General features: G+C 34.3%; 1 protein-coding gene across 1 annotated transcript; it reads right to left on the bottom strand.

The window, feature by feature from the left end:
• Positions 1–2,909: 2,909 nt before the first annotated feature.
• LOC106073955 (uncharacterized) lies at positions 2,910–15,187 on the bottom strand. Its single transcript, XM_056039248.1, has 6 exons — positions 15,048–15,187; positions 13,875–13,945; positions 4,764–4,809; positions 4,445–4,510; positions 4,267–4,332; positions 2,910–4,121 (listed from the first exon to the last, which is right to left on the bottom strand). Exons 2-6 carry the CDS (start codon positions 13,920–13,922, stop codon positions 3,169–3,171), a joined length of 1,179 nt encoding a protein of 392 aa, XP_055895223.1. The 5' UTR covers positions 13,923–13,945; positions 15,048–15,187; the 3' UTR covers positions 2,910–3,168.
• Between the last annotated feature and the right edge of the window lie 9,520 nt (positions 15,188–24,707).

The raw sequence follows: 24,707 nt of genomic DNA, 5'->3' as shown, positions 1-24,707 counted from the left end.
AATAGAAGAGTAGACAATAACAATCCATATTTTCGATGGTCTTAGGCGACCCCTGGTAAAAGGGGTCGCGACCCACAGGTTGAGCACCCCTGGTCTAGAGACTAAACTACCACACGCGTTTTAAGGGTTAATTGCATCATTTTATCAACATTAAAGTAGAGGAAGCAACTTAAATGTAATAGGCGCCAGTGGATAATTCAAGTTACACCTATTGTACGATACACTAAATATGTTAACCCTTTAAGTCCTACATCTTTCAAAACATGTGACAAGAGCCATGGCTGATTGTGATAGGGCCCTGTCAGGGGATGGTCCCAATTGGAGAAATCGGTTAAATCGGCTTAAGGCCGGTACTCCTAATTCGGCCATACAGTATCAGTGTAACTCGTTGACAAGCGAACTTGAAAAAGAAAGACGTCTATGTGTTTGATAAGCAGTGGCGTCACTAGGGTCGGTGTCACACGGTCCGGTTATCTCAGTTAGTGGGATTGAGATTATTGTGAAATATATTTAGTTGGCTTAAGACTCTTAAAGCGATAGCATCTTTATAGTGACAGACTCGACTGTGACCCATTCCTTTATAAAGATCTGTTATGTTATAAAACGTTTGTTTGTCGACCTTATGGTAAATGGAGGCGCGATGGCTAAGTGATAAGGTTCTTTGCTTCCCGGGATCGAATCCTGGAATTTTAAATTTCAGAAATTTTAAGCCGCCTCTAAGTCCACCCAGCTCTAATGGGTACGTAACGTTGGTTGAGAAAAAGTAAAGGCGGTTGGTCGTTGTGCTGACCACTTGACACACTCTTTTACCCTCCATCCATCCATCCATCAATCCCAGTGGCGCTACAGCCCATGGAGGGCTCTGGCCTGCTTTAACACATCCTTCCATTCAGATCTCTCCTGGGCCCTAACCCCAAGCTGTTGCAGATCTGCTTCCACATCATCAATCCATCGCATTCGGGGCCTGCCTTTGGGTCGTCTGCCTTTTGGTTTTTGCCTGTATACGATTTTTGCTCCTCTGTTGTCTGACATTCTTTCAAGGTGACCTGCACAACGTAGTCTGTTCTTTTTTTATTTCATTCACTATTGGCGGGTCTTCATACAATTGATATATCTCATGGTTAGTGCGTATCCTCCACCCTGTTTCATCCTGTATGGTATCATAGATTTTCTTAAGGATTTTCCGTTCCCAAGTATTAAGTAAATTTTCCGATGTCTTAGTCAGTGTCCAGGTCTCACTTTAATAAATTGCTTATGGTCTTATTATGGTTTTGTATATTATTTTCTTTGTTTTTCTTGAAATTGTTTTGCTCTTAAGTAAATGGTGGGTGCTATAAAATGCCCCGTTGCCTCCTGCTATTCTTTCCTTTATTTCTGTTAGTAGGTCATTTTTGAAATCAATTGTACTTCCTAGATATTTGAAAGTTTGGACGTTTTCAAATTCGTGGTCTTTGATTTTGATATTTTGTCCCTCTGTTTGATTGTCTCTTGTCATTGTGATGTACTTGGTTTTACTGTCATTGACCTCAAGTTCTGCTGGTCGAGTAGCTTCTTCTAGTTGTGTGAAGGTTCTGGCAATGTCAGAGGTTTCTTTACCCAATAAGGCAATGTCATCGGCATAAGCAAGGTATTGTAGAGGTTGGCTGTATATCGTCCCTGTTGGTTGTGGACCCATGTTTTCTCTCCTGAAGTAGTTAGTAATAGTTCCCCTTGTGTTTATGTGTATCACCCTTTGTGTCAGGATTTTGTGATTTTACCATCACAAAAAAGATACAAGACACCGATAGCAAAGACAAACAGACACAAACACTCTTTTGTTCCCCTGGCAATCAAATCATTAAATAAGAACAATCTGGTATAAACTTTGTCACATGTAAATTATGAGTGAGTCTGGTGTGAATGTACACTTTGGTTTCTTATAGTTATAATGTTTTTTTGTTTGGTGTAATGCACAAATTGTAAGACAAATTTCCTTACGGATAATAAAGATTATTATTATTATTATTATTATTCTTATAACTCTCTCCAGTGTCAAATTGAAAAGCATGCCGTGACCCCAAAAACAGATGACCTTTACATGATCTGCCCCATTGATCATAAGGTCTGAAAAAGAACTTTACCTTTAAATACTTCTGATGTATAGACCAAGTTATTTTAGTACAGTCAAACATCAAGTCTTGTAGAAATACGTGAGCTTCAATCAACCGATATATCATTATATCATTACAGTAGTCACTCAATGAACTCTTTAATGGTGTGTCTGATCTAGTTATGTGAATATTGGGAGAAAAGCTTCTAGGTAATCACAATTTTCTATAAGGATCAATAAAACATGCTTGGTCTTAAGAATTAGGACATTAAAATTTAATGGATGCTGTTTTGTTTAAATGTATTTTTTAGTACCATAAAATAATTATAATACTATTTTTGTTCTGTTTTGTTACCAGCATTGCCTCCGCGTCGACATTTATTATTGCACTGTTAAAATATGTTGTAGAAAATTAAATGTAAGTTTTTGAGGTACACGAAAAGACAACTGTGTTTTGATTTTTTAAAGTTAATATTTATTAGTTATCTCCCTTGGAAAACAAAAGGCCGCCTTATAAAAAAAATCTTAAAAAATTAATACCTAACAACACACTAGAGATTTTTTTTTTCTAATTTTAGATTATTTTAAATAACTGACAACTTTTGTATTTAAAATGTTTGCAAACTTTTTCATTTCATTTTAAAGTTTAAAATAAATGCGAACTATATCATTTGTTCACCGTAAATCTATCTGATCGTTGATAGCTAGTTCTAGATATACATCTGGTAGATTTTTTTTCATGTGCAGCCTTCGCAGTTGTTGTGTTGTAAATCTAAATTACAAATAATTTATTGATAAAAAGGAAACAAAACAATGTAAATTTAAAGACAATATAAAATGTATTTACATACCAGAACAAAAGTTGACCAAGTCCTTAGCAAGTTTTTGTTATTTTCTAAGTCCAAAACAAAATGTTTCTAGTGAATAAATCTAGATCTAGAACTATTTATCACAAAGTATAAATGCATTTATCTCAAGACTAAAGAGACATTTGAGTTTGATGTTCAGAATGTCAAGGGTTCTCAAAAACATCTTCATGGTGGAGCTTGACAACTCACAAGGGCAACAACTCAAAAGACTTAACCAACTCCACTGTAATTGAATCCAGACTTGGAACTTCCACTGTGGACAAGAACAGACTGTGTCCAGTTTACATACCCCAGACACTGGACATGTGCTCCACTACTTCCTGGACATGTACAAGTTGTATAAGTCAACTTACATCTACGTTCACTCACCTGTTGTCTGTCCTTCCATTGACCAACACTGACCTGTTTAAAACATCCATGAGGATGTGACACTATAAAGGTAAATTTGTGTTTAGGTCTATAGTCCCAGTATTTGTTCCAGACTTTGTTCATGACATAATTTAAATTTGTGTCCATTTCCATCAGTTTAGTTCCTACATTTCTGTCACATGTCACACATTTCAACAAACACCAGTCATAATCAATGTCTACAAGTACAACACTGACCTTATCAACAATGACCACTGGACTTTCATCTTTATCATAAAACAATCTCAAAGTCGTGTGGTTGGCCTCAATGTCATCAAAAACCACATGGTTGGCTGTGGTCACAACAAACTCCCACCACACATTGTTGGGTGAGTCTGAATCTTCACATTTTCTACACCAACACTTTGTGTAGTCAGTACCTCCAATAAGACTAACTTGTTCAACTTTATCTTGTATGACTCCATCTTGAAACTTGTTTACATACCACACTCTTCCACTTCCTGTCCTCAAGCTTCTTCTCTCACTCATGTTATAAAATGGATATGGTTGAGTTGTCTTTGGATAAATCTTTGGTCTGTATGGACTAGTCATTTTAACATCTACTCTAACTGTCTCGTCAGCTATAATTTTGATGTATTCATACAAATCTTTGTCTTGATAACCTTTAGGTAAATGTTTCAAGGTGAATGTATCAACAGGTATAAACTGGCTATGACCTGGATTCTTCTTACAGTCACCTCCATGTCTGTGTAGATCAGCTTCTCCACCTTCTGACTCCTGAGTTTCATGATCACCTGGAGAACAGGGAAATAAACTTGATCCAATGTTTAGAACACAATGTACAGTATTAAGTCAATCAAGATATCAATAAATAGATCAAGTCTAACTCATGTGTTGATCTCAACAGTTTATACACCAAAAAATAAACTAAATAGTTACCAATTAGTAAACTTTCAACATCATCTGACTGGACTTTGGACTGATCATTGGTGAAATTATGAGGATCTAAAATTATAAAAGACAAATAACTATTTTTACATTTTTTAAAATTATTATTATAAAATAAACTTATACAAAAAACTTTCTCTATCTAAAGATTTACAAACCAAAAGTATACCTGTATCTTGATTCTCATCCACAAGACTGGTAATATCTGCTAGGTCAATCTGACCTTCTTGACAAACTGAAATAGTTTAAATACATGTGTCAGTCAGTCTATTTTTTTAACAGAAATACATTTTTTCTGAAACAAAAAAAAAATGTTTCAAAATACTGCATTTTTCAGTAGAGAAGAAACTAAATATTCAAGATATAGTCTATACATTGTATACAACAACATGAATTTTACATAATCACTATTATTGTGCTATTCTAGTGACAAATTTAATAAGAAAATAGTTTTTAATTTAGGTATTATTTTTACTCTGATTTCATACCATTAAGTCCACAGTTGTCTTGAGGAAAACAAAGGTCTATGCTATCCTGGAAATTCAAACAAAATATGTACACAAAGTTGTTTTTATTTTTTCGTCTTTATATATAAATAAATTTACATCAATGAATTATTCTTATAAAAAATTATACTTAAATTCTTTTTTTACTTTAAAGCAAAAGTAAAAAAAAATAATTATTTAATGAATTCCTTAATCTAATATAAACTGTATTTTTTTTTACAATTAAACTTAATGTGACACTTTATTGTAAATTACATTGAATTTTTCTTAAAGCAGTAAAACGCTTTATAATGAAGTGTACAAAAAAAAAATAATTCATCAGGCTTTGGTAGTCTAGATTTGAATTTAGAGCTAAAGTTTACTATAAAACTATTCTTGGAGTACTAGATCTAGACTCTAAATCTATATGAGAAATTCCTAAAGATTTAAAAAGAAATTAAGATTATAGAAAAATTATCAAATGTAACATGTAAAATAGGTAGCACTTTCTATGTAAAAATGATTGTCCTGGGTTTGAGCCCTGCAGGGGGATGGGAGCGTGCATGGTTTGAACCCTGAACCATCGATAAATCTGAACGACAGTCCAGCGTGCAAACCGCACGACCATCCATCCATACATTGTAGATGTAATGTAGTAGATTTCAATATTTTTAAAAAATTAAATATATTTACAATCTTAGAACTAGATCTAGTAGGCTTACTTTTTGTATATCTTTTAGATCTAGAATTCCAGATTATCTATAGGCCTATATGCATTAACTTTAGTTTAAATCTAAGTAGAGTCTAGATCTAAAATCTAAAGATAAATAGATCTGTACTAGTATACATTAAATTATTAATAGATTGTATTAGACTTGAAACTAATGTGAATTTAGGTGAAGATCTAGATGTTCCGGCTTACATGGATGGCTGCCTGGTCGTGCGGTTTGCACGCTGGACTGTCGTTCAGATTTATCGATGGTCCCGGGTTCTAATCCTGCCCGCTCCCATCCCCCGTCGTCCTGCGGGAGGTTTGGACTAGGAAGTAATTATCTTCAACTCTGAAGGAACATCCGAAACATGTCAAACATTTTACAAACATTTCTACATAAGATCTAATGAGCTACCAGTAGTTTAGATCTAACTATTTCAGGTTTAAATTAACCTTTCTAACATAGCCTAAGCTACTTATATATTACAGATATTACGTCATGCATCTAGTCATGCATATGTTAATCAATGACTTGTACTCTGCAAAGTCTTTGTTTTTTTCTGGATGATTAAGGCAAGTTTAGGCAACCCATTCCATTCTTTCATAGAACTAAGGAAGGAGCACTTGAACGAATTTGTTGTAGTAACAAGTAGGCCTAATGCAACGAAGTGCGGTGGCTGAACAGTAAAGCGCTTGGCTTTAAATCAGGTTACCTGGTTCGAATCCTGGTGAAGACTGGAATTTTTTTTTTTTTTTTTTTAGGACCCGACATTAAGTATGGAAAAATAAAGGCGTTTGTTCGTTGTTCTGGCCACATAACACTCTCGTTAACCGTGGGCCACAGAACAGACGACCTTTATACATCGTCTGTCCTATAGATCTTGAAGTAAGTTCTGAAAGGTATACCTACTTAAATTTTTACAAGAAAATCAAGTCTCTTCACATTAGATTTATCTAGAGTAGTTTATGCTATTCGGACACCTATAGGCCCAAATTTGAAAGTTTGACTTTGACAGCGCATTATTTAACAATGGTTTGACATAGAAAAGAAAATGACATATCAAAATCTTCTTTAGTTAAAGGAGAATAAGGATGACTACTTATATTTGTACCCCTCACCTATATTTGTTATTATATTTAAGGTCAAAGAGGCCGTGTGTTTTCATTTAATTCGGACACATTTGACCCACATTATTTGATTCCGGACACCATAATTTATTTCGGACAGTCACTATATTTAGGCATCAATAAACTCAGATTTTAATTCTATATTAACATTAACTAAATTTTAAGATCCCCAGGCATAGCCCCTCACATGAAATCATTACGATGTTTTCAAACTATGCATAAATACGAACACAAAAAATAAAAATATGAACACACTTATTCTACCAAAATTAGGTCACTGGAATAGTGATTTCTGCACCGACTTTTAGACTTATTTTATGTTTGTTTATTTTATGTGTGTTGAATGTTTGGGGTTTGCATGATTAGATGTGTGTTGAATGTTTGTGTTTTTTTTTTTGTTTATTAATTTAATAAATTTCTAATACAGATGATCTTTTGTAGTATAGTAGGCCCCTACAGGTTACGATAGCCATTCTTGCCTAACTGAATCCTCTATATTCTCTCTATATAAATCTAGATCTATCTAGTAGGTCTAGATCTAAGCATTTAACTTAATTCAATGTACCAAGCTCACTCCAAACATTTACCCATTTATTCTCTATTTAAAAAAACAACAACAAACGAACAAATATAATATAAGATCATTTTTATTGATGTCCAAAACTGGCTGTCCGAAATAAATTTTGGTAAGAAAATCGTATTTAATTCGGACACCGTATTAATTTTTTTTTTTTATAGAATTAGAAAACTTGGCTTATGAATCAAATAAATTAGCTCCAAAAACAGAATAAATATTGCCAGGCTCATTAGTATAGACTTAGCCAATCAAAAAATATAGTCTTAACTCTAGGAAGAGGTAAAATCATCCGGGTAACATAGGAAAAAACAACAATCTGACTAACAAATTTTAAATTCGTTTTTCTTACATAAAAAGACAGCTAAATGGAAGGAAATTGTGTCAAAGTCATTGGAAAATGGACAAGCACATTATACAGCGCGCTAGTTTTATAATAAATATTAAAATAATTATTTAATGACCACAAAAAACAGCGAATGTCCGAATTCATGTAATGTCCGAAATAAATAAACTACTATATATACTGACTATGGATCTAGTAGAATATTATCTGAATCTAGATCTATCATAAAATCATCTATAGATTGATTAGATAGCCTACATCTAGATCAATGTTAGCTAATTTGATCAATTAATTTTCCTATTGATCTGTTAAATTTATAGATCTAGATCTAAATTTTGGTTACAATATTTTAATTTTATTTTGACCTACTACTGAATCTAGATCTATAGTAGCTTCTTATATTTTGGACACCCCATCAAATTCTCCTTCAATGAACGGGTCGCTTTTTTTGTTTGTAATTCATTTGTTTTTATGTTTGGAGCAAAAATCAACGTTTCGGGACTGCGCATGTCCAATTTTAGATAAGTTCCAGTAATTTTGTTCCGTTTTTCCAAAGCAGATGGCAGTTATTTAGATTCTCGGTAACCATGTATGTTAAGCTGTTGTTTTAACCTCCCCCGGCAATTCATACCCATATAAGGGATGAAGGCTATATTATGAGCCTGTTTGATCGTAGGCTGATGGGCATATCAAAATAAGCTTCCAAACATCCTTAGAAAGACATTCCAATCACATTTATACCGTTAGCTGTTAAATAAAATTTAATAAGGGGGTGTACAACAAATAATAATGAATTCAGCTCATTCTCCTTCATTGGACACAGCAAAATCGTAATAAGAAATATTATTGGGATTAATAAATCTATGATTTTTTCAATGAATAAGCTTGACCTAGATCGAGATGTCTATAATATATAATTTATGAATGAAAGAAAAAGTGCGGGCTGCTAATTTGAAGCCAGAGACCCTGCCCACTGCAGGTGATCACTCCAGATGAGCTGGCAGTGAGGAGAAGTATACACTCAGCTTGTAGTGTCACAAACTATCCAACAGGCAGTGGAGGGAAGGGGGAGAGTCATGAAAAGAATTATAAGCATCTATGGGAGGGAGGGGGGTGTTAATGTGTCACAAAACGAACATCCAACTTATGAAAACAAGAAGAGGGTCCTTGGATGGCAATTAAAAGAAAGACAGAGGAAATACATGTAGCCAATGTAGCCTAGTTGAAAATATCTTATTTATTAAATTATAATAATTAATATATCGATATATAATCTATATAGATTTATTTCTGTCTGTTTCTACACATAGATTACATAGGTATATAAATAATAAACTATAAACGATATATATATATATATATTCTATATAGATCTATATTCTATAATATTATAGAGTTAGAGAGAGAGAGACAGAGAGAGAGTATATGAGGAAATAGACTATAAATACATATTGCAAAAGTGAATCTACTTCTTTTAATACAATCTAAAAAAAATTAAGTAACACAGATATAATTTATTAGCAATTACATAGTGGTGTACAATGACGGTGCTCACTGTCCAATTGAGGAGAAAGCCCAAAAACTGCGTTCAATATAGGAGCATGAAGTGACCTACTTTATTTTAAAATAAAATCTTGACTATGAGTGGTAATACAAAGGAATACAGCTATTTTTATAGTCCTTTAGTTGCAGAATAAGAATCTGCTTTCAGTTTTTTTGTAAGTTAAACCATCACCAAATAAAAAAAATAAAATAAAAATTTGACCTAGTTCCCGTAAGTCGGTGTTCAGGTATAAGAATCTACTATATATACCTATATAAATGTTATAGTTGCTCTCATTCTATCTAGATCTAACCTACAAACGGGAAATTTAGTCTACTCTCATTCTAGGTCTCGATAAGATAACTTAGTTAGGGAAATTAAGTCTACTCTAATTCTAGGTCTAGACTCTAGACAAGCTAACCTACAAAAGGAAGAAGAATGGATTTATCGGCTGCAGTATTCGTGACTTGTAATTGGCCCCCTTTTTTACGCTTACATTTCACATTTCTATAACAATAGGGTCGAATACATTAGTCATTTGACAAAAATTTATTTATAATTTTTAAATATATATATATAGATGTAGGCCAGATTTTTTGCACTTTAAATAGCAATTTTAACCATTAATTTTTTTTAATTGTCACTATTAGTATTATTATTGTCATTAAACTAGAAACAGACAAATTATCATTCTCAGGCACTTCCATGGACAGACTAGCTTTATAGTAAAGGAGAAACAAAGAGTATGTTTTGTTTTCTTGTACATGTTTAATTATCTACTTCCTAGTCAAAACTTCACGCGGAACGACGGGGGATGGTAGCGGGTGTTGTGCGCATATAGATTGCGTCTTTGCTAGGTGTTTTGTTGTTTTGTTTGTTCGTTTGTTGTTGTTGTTTTTTTGCACCATAATTGTGTTATGTTTCTAAGGACGATCTATGTTGGCTTCATTGCTTCTTTTTGTTTTGCTTAAGTAGTTTGTTCCCCCCCCCCCCCCATTATTTGTAGCTGCATGGACACTATACTTGCCCATTATTCCTGGCATTGAGTTGCGGCCGTCGCGAGGCCTGAGTAAACTATTTGCACTGTGACTAAGCTGTGCTTGACTCATTTTTGACTGTTAACTAGATGTATGTTGCATAATTTCACCAAACTTAGGCGCTCTGATCCAGTATTTATTATTAAGTATAATCTTAATTTATGTCATATTTTTGCATCGAATCATTTACCCTTTGTTATTGACACTCTCGTTGTTAACTAATATACGTTAACATATTGCCATTACTTGTTCTGGTAAAAATTACTTAATATATTAACCTATAAATTATATAATAAACTGTTAGGGGAGACAAGCCACGGCCCAAAATTACAAACCCGATAGCGGGCAGAGTAGGGATAGTGATGGGAACTAAACTAACTTTTAAAAGTTAAACTAAAACAAGTTTTCAACTAAAATAAAGTAGTTAAACTATTAGTTTATCATAAATTTTAAAATATAGTCAAACTAAACTAAAGAAAATTAATTAAACTATTTAAAAAAATAAAAAACTTTTTTTTTGGGGGGTTGGGCGGGGTTGAACTCGACATATAACCATAATCATCCGCCTATATGCCTACGGTTCTATCATATCCTTTGAACCCACAGGCACATCTATCCATAAACAATCAGTAATAAGGAATATGTTTCTTACATTAACGTAAACGCGCAATAAAAATAGATGTCTAAATAGATTTGTGTGCTTGCATTTTTGCCTTGAATTAAAACCTTTAGAAAAGAATGGTACTCTTTTTTTTTTTTTAAATATTAACTTATTAAATAACGGAAAATCTTACTTATACTGGTAAAGTTTAGAAAGAAAACTATACGGAGAGCTCCCTGATTTGGAAACCACTGCGCAGTTCATCTCATGTATTGGTCTAGTCATCTGAACGCTCCAACATAACAATGAGAACGAAGAAGAAGAACTGGTAAAGTTTAAAATGTCATTAGATAACATACATTTAAAATTTCAAATTTAGATCTAGTAACCAAAGAAATAGAAACGAAATCGTTTGAGTTTTTAAAACATTTGACCTATATAAGTATTTTATAGTGTAAAATACATGCTTGAGTAACCATGCCTATGTGCTATTTTCTTGTCTGACCACAAAATATACAACTAACACTATCGCATAACCGTTAAACGCAAACACTATTGCTTAACGCGTAATGAAAAAAATGCAGGGGAGTCTTGTAGTATCATCGACTACACACGTACAGTACACTAGGCCTACATGTGTATGTGTAGATGACCAGGTTGTTAAAACCAGTTGGACACAGTCTATTTATTTTATGGCAAAAGAGGGTGTGGATTAAGATTATTTTTTTCCAGAGTTGGTTATCCTAATGCTTTTAGATCTATATAGGCTTAGCTGTTGATTTAGACTTAGATCTCAATAATAAGACTATAAAAAAAGGGTGTAGGCCCTACTTGATGTTCCTGCAGTTAAAAAATATTGTTTGCTTCAAATGAATTGATTAAAACCATTAAATATTGACCTAACCCACTAATCAGATTCCCACTAGAAACAGAAATTAAACACCTCCACTTGGCTCACAACCCCTTTCATATTATTGCATTGAAGCTTTTTGGCATTTTTTAAAAATAATACTGCTACTTTCAATTGCAAATATTTACTCCCATAACTTCTACCAGCATCTTACTTTACCCTCTTCAAATGCAGACTGACTAAATAGTAATTAAATGCATTTTTTTTTTGAAAATCAAAATTATTGATATCACATGACCAGAAAACAGGATTTGCGTCTCATCCCTGACCACATGTTGAAAAGTTGTGCAAATTTTAATTAAACTTTTCAGTTAGTAACTAAAAAAAAAATTCACAAGCCTCTGCAATCCTTCTTTTGAATGGGATATGAGTGCGGCATCATCGGCGAACAACAGTTCTCAAATTAAGATACGCCGTCTCTTCGTTATTGCTTTAAAGCGTGCCATGTTCAATAGCTTTCCATCGGATCTAATGCGGATATTTACTCCATGCCAAATAGTGTTGGAGACAGAACACTAAACTGTACGATGACCTGGATATTTTCATGAAAAGCTGAGACTAGTTTCCGTAGCTTGTGTGGGGAGCCGATTCTCTCTAATACGGCAAACAAGCTGGTTCTGCAGACAAAGTCAAACGCCTTGGTTAAGTCAATAAAAGCTATAAAGAGGGACTGCCTTTGTTCTCTTCTTTTTTCCTGTAGCTGCCGCAGGAAGAAGATCATATATGTTGTGGATCTACCAGCCCTGCCACACTGCGATTCTGGGTAAACTCTTTCTGCCAAGATCTGCTGCCCGTTCAGTATTACTCTAGCATAAGCCTTCCCAACTATGCTAAGAAGTGAAATACCTCTATAACTGTTACAATCGGAGCGGTCGCCCTTATTTTTGTAGATTGTTACTATGTTGGCATCCTTTAATTCCTAGGGGACTATTCCTTTCGCCCAGCACAAACGTAGCAGCTTAGAATGGCTTCTGCAGGAATACCATCTCCTCCGGGTGCTTTCCCGTGTGCAAGAATGTCAATGGCTGTGCTCATTTCTTTTACAGAGGGTGTTTCGTCTAATACGCTCTAGAGACATTCGCGTTAGCAGAAGTAATATAAAACTTAATAGGGAGAGAGCTTAACACAAGCCAGCTACGCCAGTATTACACATAAAGGCGTGGCAATCCTCCATTAATGACTCCACTTTTTTAAAAAAAGAAACTAAAATTTAATAAATAATACATAATTCTTTTGATTTAATTTCATAGTCACTTGTGTAAAATTGTCACAAAAGGTAAATACAATGTACAGGAAACTAGTTTAAATGTATTGTGTAAATCTAATGCAAGGACTAATTGAAAGGAAGAAGATAATAATAACCGATGTATTTATTTACATCTATAAACTAATAATGGATTTCAGCTATCAAGTCAAAGGGAGGAATGTCTTAAGCTCTACAAATCCTATGTTACACTAGAACAGACCACCAACACACTTCCCAGTGTCGCTCCAGGTCTTCCAAACAGTGCACTAGTATCACTTAGCCCCAGACAGTTCAGACTTCCATAAGTTAAACCGGATCTGCAACAGTCCTTCTTCCTAGTGACAACATGTCTTCTCTTACTTGTGTTGAATGGTGCTCTGTTGCGCACCATCAATGTGGCGCGGGAGCGGTGTTACAACATTATGTTAGAACCTTAGAGTGTAATTTGTAGGAATAAATTTACATAAAACATTGAGAACCGATGCTTGGTAAACAGAGTTGTCTCACTTAGCGTAGTCGGGTAATGGTTAAATATTATCAAATGTTTCTAGAAGACATTAAATCTTTTTTTTAGAAAGCTGATATTAAATACCAACTCACTCCGTCTCGGATCAAGTTGAAACTTTGCACATTTATTTATTTTCCCTAATTAAACACGGATCAACATAAATCATCCAATCAATTAAATACGTAGTTGTAACAAATAAATATTGTTTTATTTTTTAAAATAAAAAAAAAGAGCTTAATGTATTTAGTATTTCTGATTTAAATAATCAGCTTTTCCTCTTCTATAAGCTTATATATATATATATATATATATATATATATATATATATATATATATATATATATATATATATATATATATTGTATTAAATCATTATTTTCTTATATTTTACTTGTTTTAACATTACTTTAGAGTTTTAATGGTGCTTACAACAGACATTATGTGTTTAGATTAAACAAAGTAGGTCGTTGCTTTTCTGCTTTCCTTCACTTCACTTGATGAAAACTTACCTTTGTTTGAAATGTTTCTTCGCAACGTGTCGACAGGTATGAACCCATGAGATAAAATTACAAAAGACAAACTGTAAAACAAAACATGTGTACAGTGGTAGTAACATTTAGAGATAAAAATATTCAAACTATATGTAACTAGCCTTACAGACCGACTACGCCTGTTGATTTAGTCCCAGGCTTTATTATGTGTATTTTCCCATTGACCCCATCTTTTTTTTTTACCGTAACGTAAATTCGAGTATCCCTTTTCTCTCCCTCCCCCCAATCGATTCTACATCTCAACAAATAGTCTAATTTACATTATATGACTATTCTTCTGCTTTTTTATTTTTCAGAAATATTTGATAGGCTCTAGGATATTTTTTTAGGCTAAGCCCATTTTAAATCCTGAAAATCGTAATGCTCGCGTCAGTGGCGTAGCTCTTGATTTGGGGGCCAGAGGGCTTGACCTCTTTAGGGGCTTCTTCATTTTGACATTCGACTTCATGACATGAGATAATGTACCTAATAATATATAACTTAATACTATATAACTCAGGCTACTCCATTAGAGTATGTCCGCACGGAAAGAGTTAATTTGTTGGAAATACATGCAAGAGTGTAACCAGCTTAAATAGCAACATATATATTAAGAGGCTTAATATTAAATGAAAATTTTGACCCCCCCCCCTTTCCCCATCGTAGCTACGCCACTGGCTCAAATAAGACTTAGACTATGCTCCTTCTTCTTATTTACTTATGATAAAATTTGAGATCAGTGTGTGTGTGTGTGCGACATAATATACAAACGAGTTTCTATATGAATATGTATCTTATGTTATAAAGATATTTAACTAATTTTGTTTATCCTCGGCCCTACCCCTTTCGGGTGGAGGGGTGGCTGAATGGGGAGGGGTGGGGGCGATCGACCCTACCGCCCCCCCCCCCCCCCCCCGCCCCTGGATCCACAGTGCTCACACGATGGTATTTTTTTATTTTTATTTCTGGGCAATGTGTCGTTTGAATTCGTCTGAATTCGACTAATAATAATAATATAATGGGTAGCTGATAAGTTGATGAAAGTAAATGCAGTTGGTCTTTATGCTGGCCACAAGACACCCTGCTCCGTTAACCGTTGGCCAAAGAAACAGGTAGATTTCAATTAACAACTGCACTTTAGATTTTACTTACCTTAAAAAAATATCAATGAATTGCCAAGAAAGTGTTAGATCTAGATTTATACAACATGCGTACAGACTGGTACAGACCTATATATTCTCCACAAAATACTATAAAGAAATGACTTAACAAATAGTTTTACTTACTTTACAAAATCTTTATTTATAGAAATACGGAAATAGAATATTACGTCAATCAAAAAAATTTCCGATTTTTCTTCTCAATGACACAACGTTTCTCCAAATGTGAACGCCCCCCCCCCCCCCCCCAGGAGAGAAATTTGCGAACAAGTGGTGCTGAATTTGAGTTGACATCTTCTTATCTTATAAATAACATATATAACCAGGGCCGGTGCTAGCGATTGCGGGGCCCTATGCGAAACTGATTGCGCGGGGCCTAGTTTGTGTGGGAATAAGGATAATAAGCGAAAATAAAGATTTTGTATAAGAAAAAAAAATCGACTTAAAAATTGCGATATGTACTTTACGAACCTTGTAACCAATGACATATAGTAAACATTTGCCTGATTATTACATCTTATTACATGAAAGCTGACAATGCTTTTTTTTTTCTTTTATCGCGCGTAGGATTGGCGTTTTCCGCAAATGAATGACACCCACATGACAATTTTGTTTATTTTTCTGGAGATTTTTAAGAGTTTTCAGGAGATTTTAATAATTTCAGGAGATTTCCATGAGATTTTCGTATATTTCTTTGCAATTTAATAATTACACCTTGAATTAGCGCGGGGCCTATGAAAGCGCGGGGCCCACTGCGACCGCATAGGTTGCAGTGGGCTAAGACCGGCCCTGCATTTAACCAGTGGTGTCATTGGGGTGGCCGCACCAGGTAACTACGAGAAGGGTTTGTTACCCAGGTGAGAATGAAATGCAATTTATCTGTAACTGACAATTGAAGACTTATGTTTTAGTGGTAAGACACCCAATCGTGTTCATACACATTTATTAAATATATGTATAGACTTATAAATATTTAGTTACTAAAGAAAATCACCGAGAACCAAAAGGAAGTTGGATCCTTTATCAACTTAAAAGAAAGATTCCCTTACAATGTCCCTTAATATTGATCATTTGCTCCTTTAATATAATTTTATAAATAGAGGGCAAGCGGGGCTACAGCCCAGGGCCTGTGCAAGAAAGGGAGAAAGAGGTTCTATGCTGATTTTCATTGGCAATAATTTTTAAAAGTCGAATGCGTATCTCCATCATGGAAATCCAACATATTGTGCCACTGAGCTTCTCAAGTGCTGACAAAATACGAGCTATTGTTCAGTAACATTTCTGGCTTGTTTGTCGGGATATCTCTGTGCGTGATTATTGTCACTGGTATGTCGAGGCCGTTATAATATATTTCCCATAGAATATAGCAGACATTAATTACGACTCATTGATGAAGTGATTGGTTAATTAGTTTTTTTTTTGTTTAATAATTCACGTGTTGTCATTGCCAATAATCACAAGCGGAAAGTTTGAACTTAGTCCCAGAATACTAAGCGGAATAAATAAACTGTAAGAGAATTTATTGACATTGTGTTTATGTATATGTGTTTGCTATTAGTATGTAGAGTTATTTCCCTTGGTAAGAACGTTCATATCATAGATAGTGTTGTGTGTAACCTGGTACTGTGAGAGTGAGTAAATAAAAAGAATCACGTCTACAGCGTTAATGTGTTGGCGTTATTTCTGGTTTTTATTTGTAGCGTTTCTAGTTTAACAAGTGGTAGCAGAGTGTGTAAATAAACGTATTGACTTGGTTGATACTATTTAAAGTGATAATGGCTACAAGAATTGAGATACCATCCTTTTTGAAAGATATTTCTTATGAATTATATAAGAAAGAACTTCTAGCGTAGAATGAAATATCGGACCTAAAGAAGGAAAAAAGAGCGATAGCCGTAGCCCTTTCATTACCACAAGGCAGTGAGTCAAGGATTAGAGAGAAGGTATTTGAGCAATTAGAGCTGTCGGAGCTCAAGTGTCAGGAAGGTTTCGAGAATCTGTTAAAGTTCCTTGACAAGAACTTGGCCAAAGACAGTAAATCCTAAAATAATTTTATCTCACAGTTTGATACAAAGTATAGGAGATTAGAACAGAAACGAATGAAGATGTTTTCAAGTTGCCCAGAAAGGCAAGAATTACGCAAACTGAGAAGATGCTAGTTCTGACAGATATGAACTTTGCTTATCGGGAGACGCTGTATGAAAAAGCAAAGGCATTTCTTAGAAAGTTCAAAGGAGAAGAAAATAAAAGGAAAAAGTTCGATGCATGTATCAAACTTGAGCCAAGGTGTTTGTCTGAGAATGAGGAGGCTTTATGGGCAGCTGGCTACAAGAAACATGAACCGTTGAGCAGTTTGGGAAGACGAGGTGAACAACGGTTGAACCACTGCAGACTTGAAAACTTCAAGGAACATGAACCGTTTATCAGTTTGGGAAGACGAGATGAACAACAGTTGAACCACAGCAGACGTGAAAACTTCAAGCGCTTTGAAAGACGAGATAAAGAGCAGTTGAAATCTACCAGCAAGCCGAAAGTGGAACATCATGGAAGTAGACTATATAAAGGTGGAAGTCACTTTAGAAGTGAAGGTCAAGTCAGAAACATTGCTCGAGATCAGTTCTCTCAACCAAGTCAGAAAAGTTTAAACCCATTAGGTCGTTGATGGAAATGTTTTGAGATGTATATCTTGTGGGTCATATAGACATCTTTTGTTTAAATGTCCAGACAGCTGGGAGAATCTGACAGAAACGTTCAAAGTTTTAGAGTACGAAAAGGGAATGTCCGTTTACTGGAGACCACAGAGAGAAAGATTTCACAACGAGGTTATGAGGACAGTGCACGCTCCAGTAGAGCGATGAATTGTTTTATGATTGACAGTGGTGGAGAAATTCAAGGCTGACCTGCTTTTAAAATGTGAATGTATTTTAAAGCTACACATGTGTAGAGCTGCTAGTAAAGTTTGGACAATACTCCTTCGAAGTCACGGTCAAAGAGAGTCATAATCATACTGTAGCTGACTCTGTGTGTGTGTGTGGAGACTACTTTCAGTTCCTGTGACTGAAAAACAAAGTGAACATACCTGTGTCGAAATATTACCAGAATATTTTTACTTGACTTTTGATCTAGAGACCAGAAGGAAACATTTGTTAGTTAGTCTGAGACAATGTGAATCTTATCTACACATGTTTGCTGTGAAAAGAGACAACTTAACAACTGGCATTACTTTCTTGTATCGCCTTTGAGTCACTCTTGATTTATACGATGTGCGTGAAGTTTGAAAACAGCTCTTCAACAGAGCAGTTTGTTAACAGTTTCTCTCACCCTTCAGTGTTGTTACCCCACTACATTTCATCTTCTTTGTAAGAACGTTTTTTTTTTAAACCTGGGGTATGAGACCATGTGTACATCTGGTGAATACCTACAACATGCTATCTACACATGCCACTGTTACCATCAACGTAACCATCAGAGAATACAGAAATAGTGAAGAAACAAGGTGACGTCTGACAGTACAATCGACTTAATTTATGACGTCTTTTGAGCCCTACACTCTTAGGATGTATGGCTCCATACCTAGTGTTTTACCACCCCCCCTCCCCATCCTCAGGACATTTTATTGTATTCATAGTGTTATCACAACCCTATGTCGACAACCTATTTGATTAAATTCTACGTGCACAGTTTGACAGGTAGTTTTCAACTTACAGCCAATGTTTGACCAGATACGAAGGCACACGAATCGCCGTGATGAGTGACCAAGGCCCTGCATTACCGAACACCAAATATGAATGCTAATCAGTTGAGAAGGATACATAAAGAACAGTGGCTGAAATTTTGGTGTTTCTAATTTACATATATGTGTGTATTGTGCTAAATGATGTACCGTATTTTTTTTTTTTTTGCTCTCATTGTTATGATACTTGTTCTTGGTGTCAGAGCTCAGTATGCTTACGTTTTTCTGATACCTTTTTTTTTTTTTGTTTTCATTTTGTTCAAATTTTGATATATGTGACAAGAGGGACAATAAGGGTGGCTACCTTATTTTTTTATTAGAGTTAGTCCCCTTTATTACTTGATTTAAGTCCCTGTTAACTGTGTACAATCACAATATATTTCTTTAATGAACTCACACTGACAGAAGACGTAACACAATTAAATTATTGCTCTCCAGAATACTCCTCTTACCATTTGATATATACTGCTAAAATCTATTCATTTGCTTGGGTAGGTCTAATATCATGTCATTTTATTGTATGTCACTGATATTCGTAGCCTTATTTATTACATTATGCATTGTCACAGTCTCAGTTGACATTGCATGATTTAATGTTCACGTCATGTTAAGAAGTTAAAAGACACGTGGAATTCCTGATGTGGAAAACAGGAAGTAGAATGAATAAAGTTGACTTTGAGTTCAGTCAAGTCAGTCAAGTGGTATACTTTGGAACGGGTGGTCAAGTCAAGTGTTATCCTCTGTACGAGGCAGTTATGCATTATTACTGTTAGTCGAGTTGTAATTTTGAAGTTAGGAAGTATCTTTTAGGCAGTTGATGCCAGTGTTCGTTTTTGAGATATGTATTATTATTATGGATTATTCTGTACAGTGTTACCCGCTGAGATGCGGACGTGATTTGTAATATACTCTGGAGAGTTTAACGAATTGGATATATATTTGATACCGCTGTTATGTGGATAGAATTGTTTATTATTTCTTGACTTGTAGCACTAACAAGGAGTGCAGTATCATTATGTTGTAAAATAAACTTTATATTTGTCTGCCGAAACGGACTTAAGTTAGTTTGTAGTGTCTATGTTCGTCACGTGTCAAGAGTACTCCAGGAGTCACGAACCCAGCATTCCACGACATTCGCATTCTTTAACATTACACCATTTAACAACCTTTTACATGCATAAATAAAATTTATTATTTTGATTAGTTACAATTTTGCTGTAAAAGTTTTATTGAATATAATGCTAAGGCAACTCTCAACCAGGGCCGGTCTTAGGGTCCCGCACTTGCATAGGCCCCGCGCGAATTCTAGGTGTAAATTATAAAATTAAACCATTTTAACTTATTATTAAAAGGTTTCTGGAATTCTCCTGAAATTGTAATATATACGAAAAAGTAAGGAAAATCTCTTGAAATTATTAGAGTCGTCTGAAAACATGCAAATCTTCTTAAAAACAGGAAAAAATGTTATTTCTGAGTGTTATTCAATATGGAAAACGCCAATCCTACTAGCAATTTGAAAAAAAAAACAACAGCATTGCCAGCTTTCATTTAATAAATGTAATAATAACGCGAATTTTAACCAAAACAAGAAGTTCAAATTCGTAATTTACTTTAATAGTCACTGGCATACAAATATAGATTGTTATCTATCTCGACTGTTTAGAATAAAAACAAAAGCGATATTTTGCTCGTCGATAGTAAATCTAAAAGGCAAATCTGAATGTTTATCAGCTTTTTGTTGAAAAACTACTATCTACTTGTAGAGCTAATTTGACAGTGATTTTGTACTTATTAAAGTATGATTAAATACAAAATCTTAATTTTCACTTATTATCCTTATCGCAACCCAGAATAGGCCCCTCGCAATCCGTTTCACATAAGGCCCCGCAATCTGTAGGACCGGCCCTGCTCTCAACATACCAGACAGTGCTACATTTCTTTTTTAAAGTTGACTTTTTTTGTGTGTTTTTCTTTATTCTCACTCTACACGTTCTCCTTGATGGTTGAGAAGATTGAATTGTATAGAGTAGACAAGGACACTTGCAAAGTTTTTCATCTTACATAACATTTTATCACGAGGTAGTCAGAGGTACTATCATCTAGTTTTGTTTTCTTATGTAGCCTATATACTTAGCTATTACATAGCCTTCCAAATACAATGAAAAAGAGAAAAGAGAGGAAGAAATGAATGAATGAAGAAAGGAATGAAAGAAAGGAATGAAAGAAAGAAAAAAAAAAGAAATTGTAACTAATGTTGACATTGTGTTTTATGTGTATGTGTTTGTTATTAGTATGTAGAGTTATTCCCCTTAGTAAGAAAGTTCATATCTTAGTGTTGTGTGTAACCTCGTACTGTGAGAGTGTATAAATAAAGAGACCCATAAATCTGACGTTATACTGTTTGCGTTGTTTATAGTTATTGAGTGTAGCGTTCTCTATTTTAACAGGTGCAAGTGCACCCCCCTTGCACCCCGCTCCGGGCGCCCATGTGTGTAGAGTCTATATAACACAACAAAGTAGTAACACTCGCATAAATACATACATTCGACATAATAGAAAAACTTTGATTAGTTAGATTTTGATCTAGACCTTATCTTATCTTATAAATTACAGACGTTACGTCAAAAAAAAAAAAGATATCTAATGTAGGTTAGAAATATGACAACTAGTTTGATCAAGAAAGTTCTAGATCTAGAGTAGTAGACGGAGTCTAGCTCTAAGTATACACTCGCTTAAACAAACCAAGTTAGACAACTCTATTTTCTATTTATTACAAAAAAAAAATATTATTAAATAGCATTGAATGAAAGGATGAAATACTGAAGTTGAGAATCTAAGATATCTACGACTGTGTTGATGGGGACGTTGAATAGAGATTTTATTGTTATAATGGAATCCATTTTAGCCGTTCGCCGGCCGCTCCGCCGTGTTTGCTAGAAACGCCATAAATACTGCTTATTTACAATACAGTTGACGATGTTTTTATGGTAGTAATATATTTGTTTAAAAAATACAATATTTCAATAAATCCAAATCATGTATGTAGTTATTTCCACTGCTTTAGAAAAAAAAGGGATTAATTTATGCACCAATTTAAAATCAATTTCAGCACACTAATTCTGTGTGCTTAATTTCGCTTTTTGGTCCCAGTGGTCGTGTGTGGATCTGTAGAGAAAAGTTCCACAACTTTTGTTTATTTCATGTTTGGCATTGTTGCTTCGGGTTCGTTCGTAGACATTCACCACTGCCTGGAACACGTCTGAAAGGAGACACGTACCACCTAGACGTCTCGCAAAACTCTGCCATAAAAGTTGTTCAAGGTTCGGAAGTGAGGTCAACCAATGTCACAGCGACCTTGCTAGGTAAATGAGGAGAGAGGACAAGACTGGTTGGATGCTTAAATGAATGAAATCAATTGCTGAGTCTTATCTCTTAAAATCAAATGAGTTAAAATTAAAGTAAGACATTGTAGACTAAGACATCACATTTCTAAAAATAATTTAACCATCCGCTTCCATCTATCCATCAACAGTACATTCTTTTTAACCTAAGTAAAAGTAAAAAAACTAAAGTACACTTTTAGACCTTGCGACTATGTGATCTACAAATAATATATTTCTATTGCCGACGAATACGAGTCTGTCATGTGGCCAGCACAACGATCAACTGCTTTTACTTTCCCCATCTAATGTATGGTATCCATTAGAGTGGACTCAAGAAAGCCGTGAATATCTCGTAATTTAAAATCCAACTTATCACTAAAATTAAAATACGAGACACGTCTGTTAGGAAGCTGAGCATTTGTTCACTTAGTCACTATTCTCCTTGTGATCCCAGTAAGGTCTGTTTATTCGTGTGTGTGTGTGTGAGTGTTTATTTTTGTTGTTTAACTCTTTCTCTCCTAACTGACGATACCAGCGTTGATTCCACCAGAATGTTGTAAATAATTACGGAGAGAAAGAGTTAATAAATCCCTTAAATTTCGCTCTGACAGATGATCAATTCATGTCACGTGACAAGGCTTGACTTTAAGGTCTATGTGTAATAATTGTCAGTATCACTGGAGTATTATTTATCCAATTCACGTTTCTTTTTTGAAGTTTTAATCAACTTTCTGGTGAATGTAAGTGTTTGTATATGCTTGAAAGAATAAATGAATAGCTCAATAGCTTTTGCCATAGAAATACACGATGAAATGGTCACACTATATTTATATCATCTTGTCACACCATCATCAGAATCTGTCCTAGAAAACAGTGCGCCAATAAAGACACGCCATTCTTTTGCTAGTCTTTCCAGATTTCTCTTGTCTTCTCAGCCTCCATTAGTACACTGCATCCCCGAGTTATCTTTTTTTTGGTCTTTTTCTGCAACTCGTTTCCCTGACATCCAATCTAAAGCCTGTATTTGTCTTTCGTATATATTGCTCGGTCCATCTTTTCATTCTAAGACTCCTACCTCAATATTTCTTCGTTTACCATGGTTTACCCATCTCCACTTTCTTTCTAAGACCTACAACTCTCTATATATACTTTTTTCACACTTAGGGCTAAATATGTTAGGGGTATTTACACTGGAATAATTATAAACGTTATTTTCCCCCATATCCGTTATCTGATCAAATTGAAACTTTAAACAATTATTTTATTGTACGTAAAATACATGCATCAATAAGAAAATTAAGCAAAGTAGATATTGGTAATTAATTATTTGGTTTGATATAGAAATATAAAATTAACCAATCTATTATTAAATAATATAGATTGCCTATTTCTATAATAAATTTGTTAGGAATAATCGTAGTAAATCAGTAAATCAGTCTTTAAATCTCCTTGCCTTATATTTTCAATTTAAAAATTAATTTACGAGACCTGAGCACTTTGTGTTAAAAAAAATGGACGAGCCTATCATTAAAATAGGTTCAATTAATGACAATATAGAAGCAATAATTACCATTCAACAGTTGCTCTGGATGGAAGCAGTTTCAAAGATACAACTGTGATACTTATAACACTCTTTTTATTTGCGAGTAAAATTACATTGTAGCGTCCAATCGTAGAGAAGATGCCCTATTGTAAACATGTATATTCTAATTACTAATCAGCAGTTTAAAAAGCTGAGATAAGAAGTAGACCGATCTGCAACTGACCAAACCCATCCATGCGATGATTGGACTTTACAATCATTTCATAGTCCATAGGAAATAAGAAATATGCTGATCTTCGATCACGAACGAGGAGTTATATATGTGACAACAATAACTTTGTAATACATAAAATGTAATACATAAAATGTTCTATGCCCGTGTTTTATTGTACTTAACTACTTATATTGTATTTTAGTCTATCAAAATACAAATAATTATTGTTTTAAAAATGTCTTTCCTTTAGGTTGATGTTTATGTGCCAAAAGATATGTAAGACATAAAGATAATTCAAAAAGAAAATTAACTCTGTTAATATTTGAAAAGTTGATGTTTTATTGGTTAACGCCCTTACAAAATAGCTTCGTTTATGGTCAATTTGTCTCTGTTGTGTTTTAATTTTGTTTATATTTTTGACTTGAAAGTAAAACATAATTTGTACTTTTGATGTTAAATAAATAAAAACACAATGTTTTATCTGATATTAATAATTCCATCTGATCAATTTTATTCCAAGATCTATTCTTTTCAAACTCACAAAAGAAAACAACTCACTAGACAAAATTGCTTCACTATAATTAGGCCTATCTTGTGGACAGGCTCAGGCTAAGTTCAGTATTCATGCCCCAGACAGTGGACATGTTGGCCACTACTTCTTAAACAGGTACTGCAAAGAAACTGAACCACTTCCACGTGACATGTCTGAGAAAAATACTAAATGTCAAATGGCAAGACAAAATACCAGATAAAGAAGTTCTTCGAAGAGCATCCACACA

The sequence above is a fragment of the Biomphalaria glabrata genome, chromosome 8 (assembly GCF_947242115.1).
Source record: "Biomphalaria glabrata chromosome 8, xgBioGlab47.1, whole genome shotgun sequence".
NCBI classification, from domain to species: Eukaryota; Metazoa; Mollusca; class Gastropoda; family Planorbidae; genus Biomphalaria; species Biomphalaria glabrata.
The sequence above is the reverse complement of the archived record's forward strand: the minus strand, read 5'-3'. Positions and strand labels throughout refer to the sequence as shown.

What these genes read in the sequence shown, in the direction of transcription:
- LOC106073955 (XM_056039248.1), bottom strand. Translation starts at nt 13,922, where the DNA reads ATGGGTTCATACCTGTCGACACGTTGCGAAGAAACATTTCAAACAAAG. An exon ending in AGACAACTGTGGACTTAATG is followed by an intron (nt 4,511 to 4,763) that starts GTATGAAATCAG and finishes AAACTATTTCAG; the next exon opens with TTTGTCAAGAAGGTCAGATT. An exon ending in GGATGAGAATCAAGATACAG is followed by an intron (nt 4,333 to 4,444) that starts GTATACTTTTGG and finishes TTATAATTTTAG; the next exon opens with ATCCTCATAATTTCACCAAT.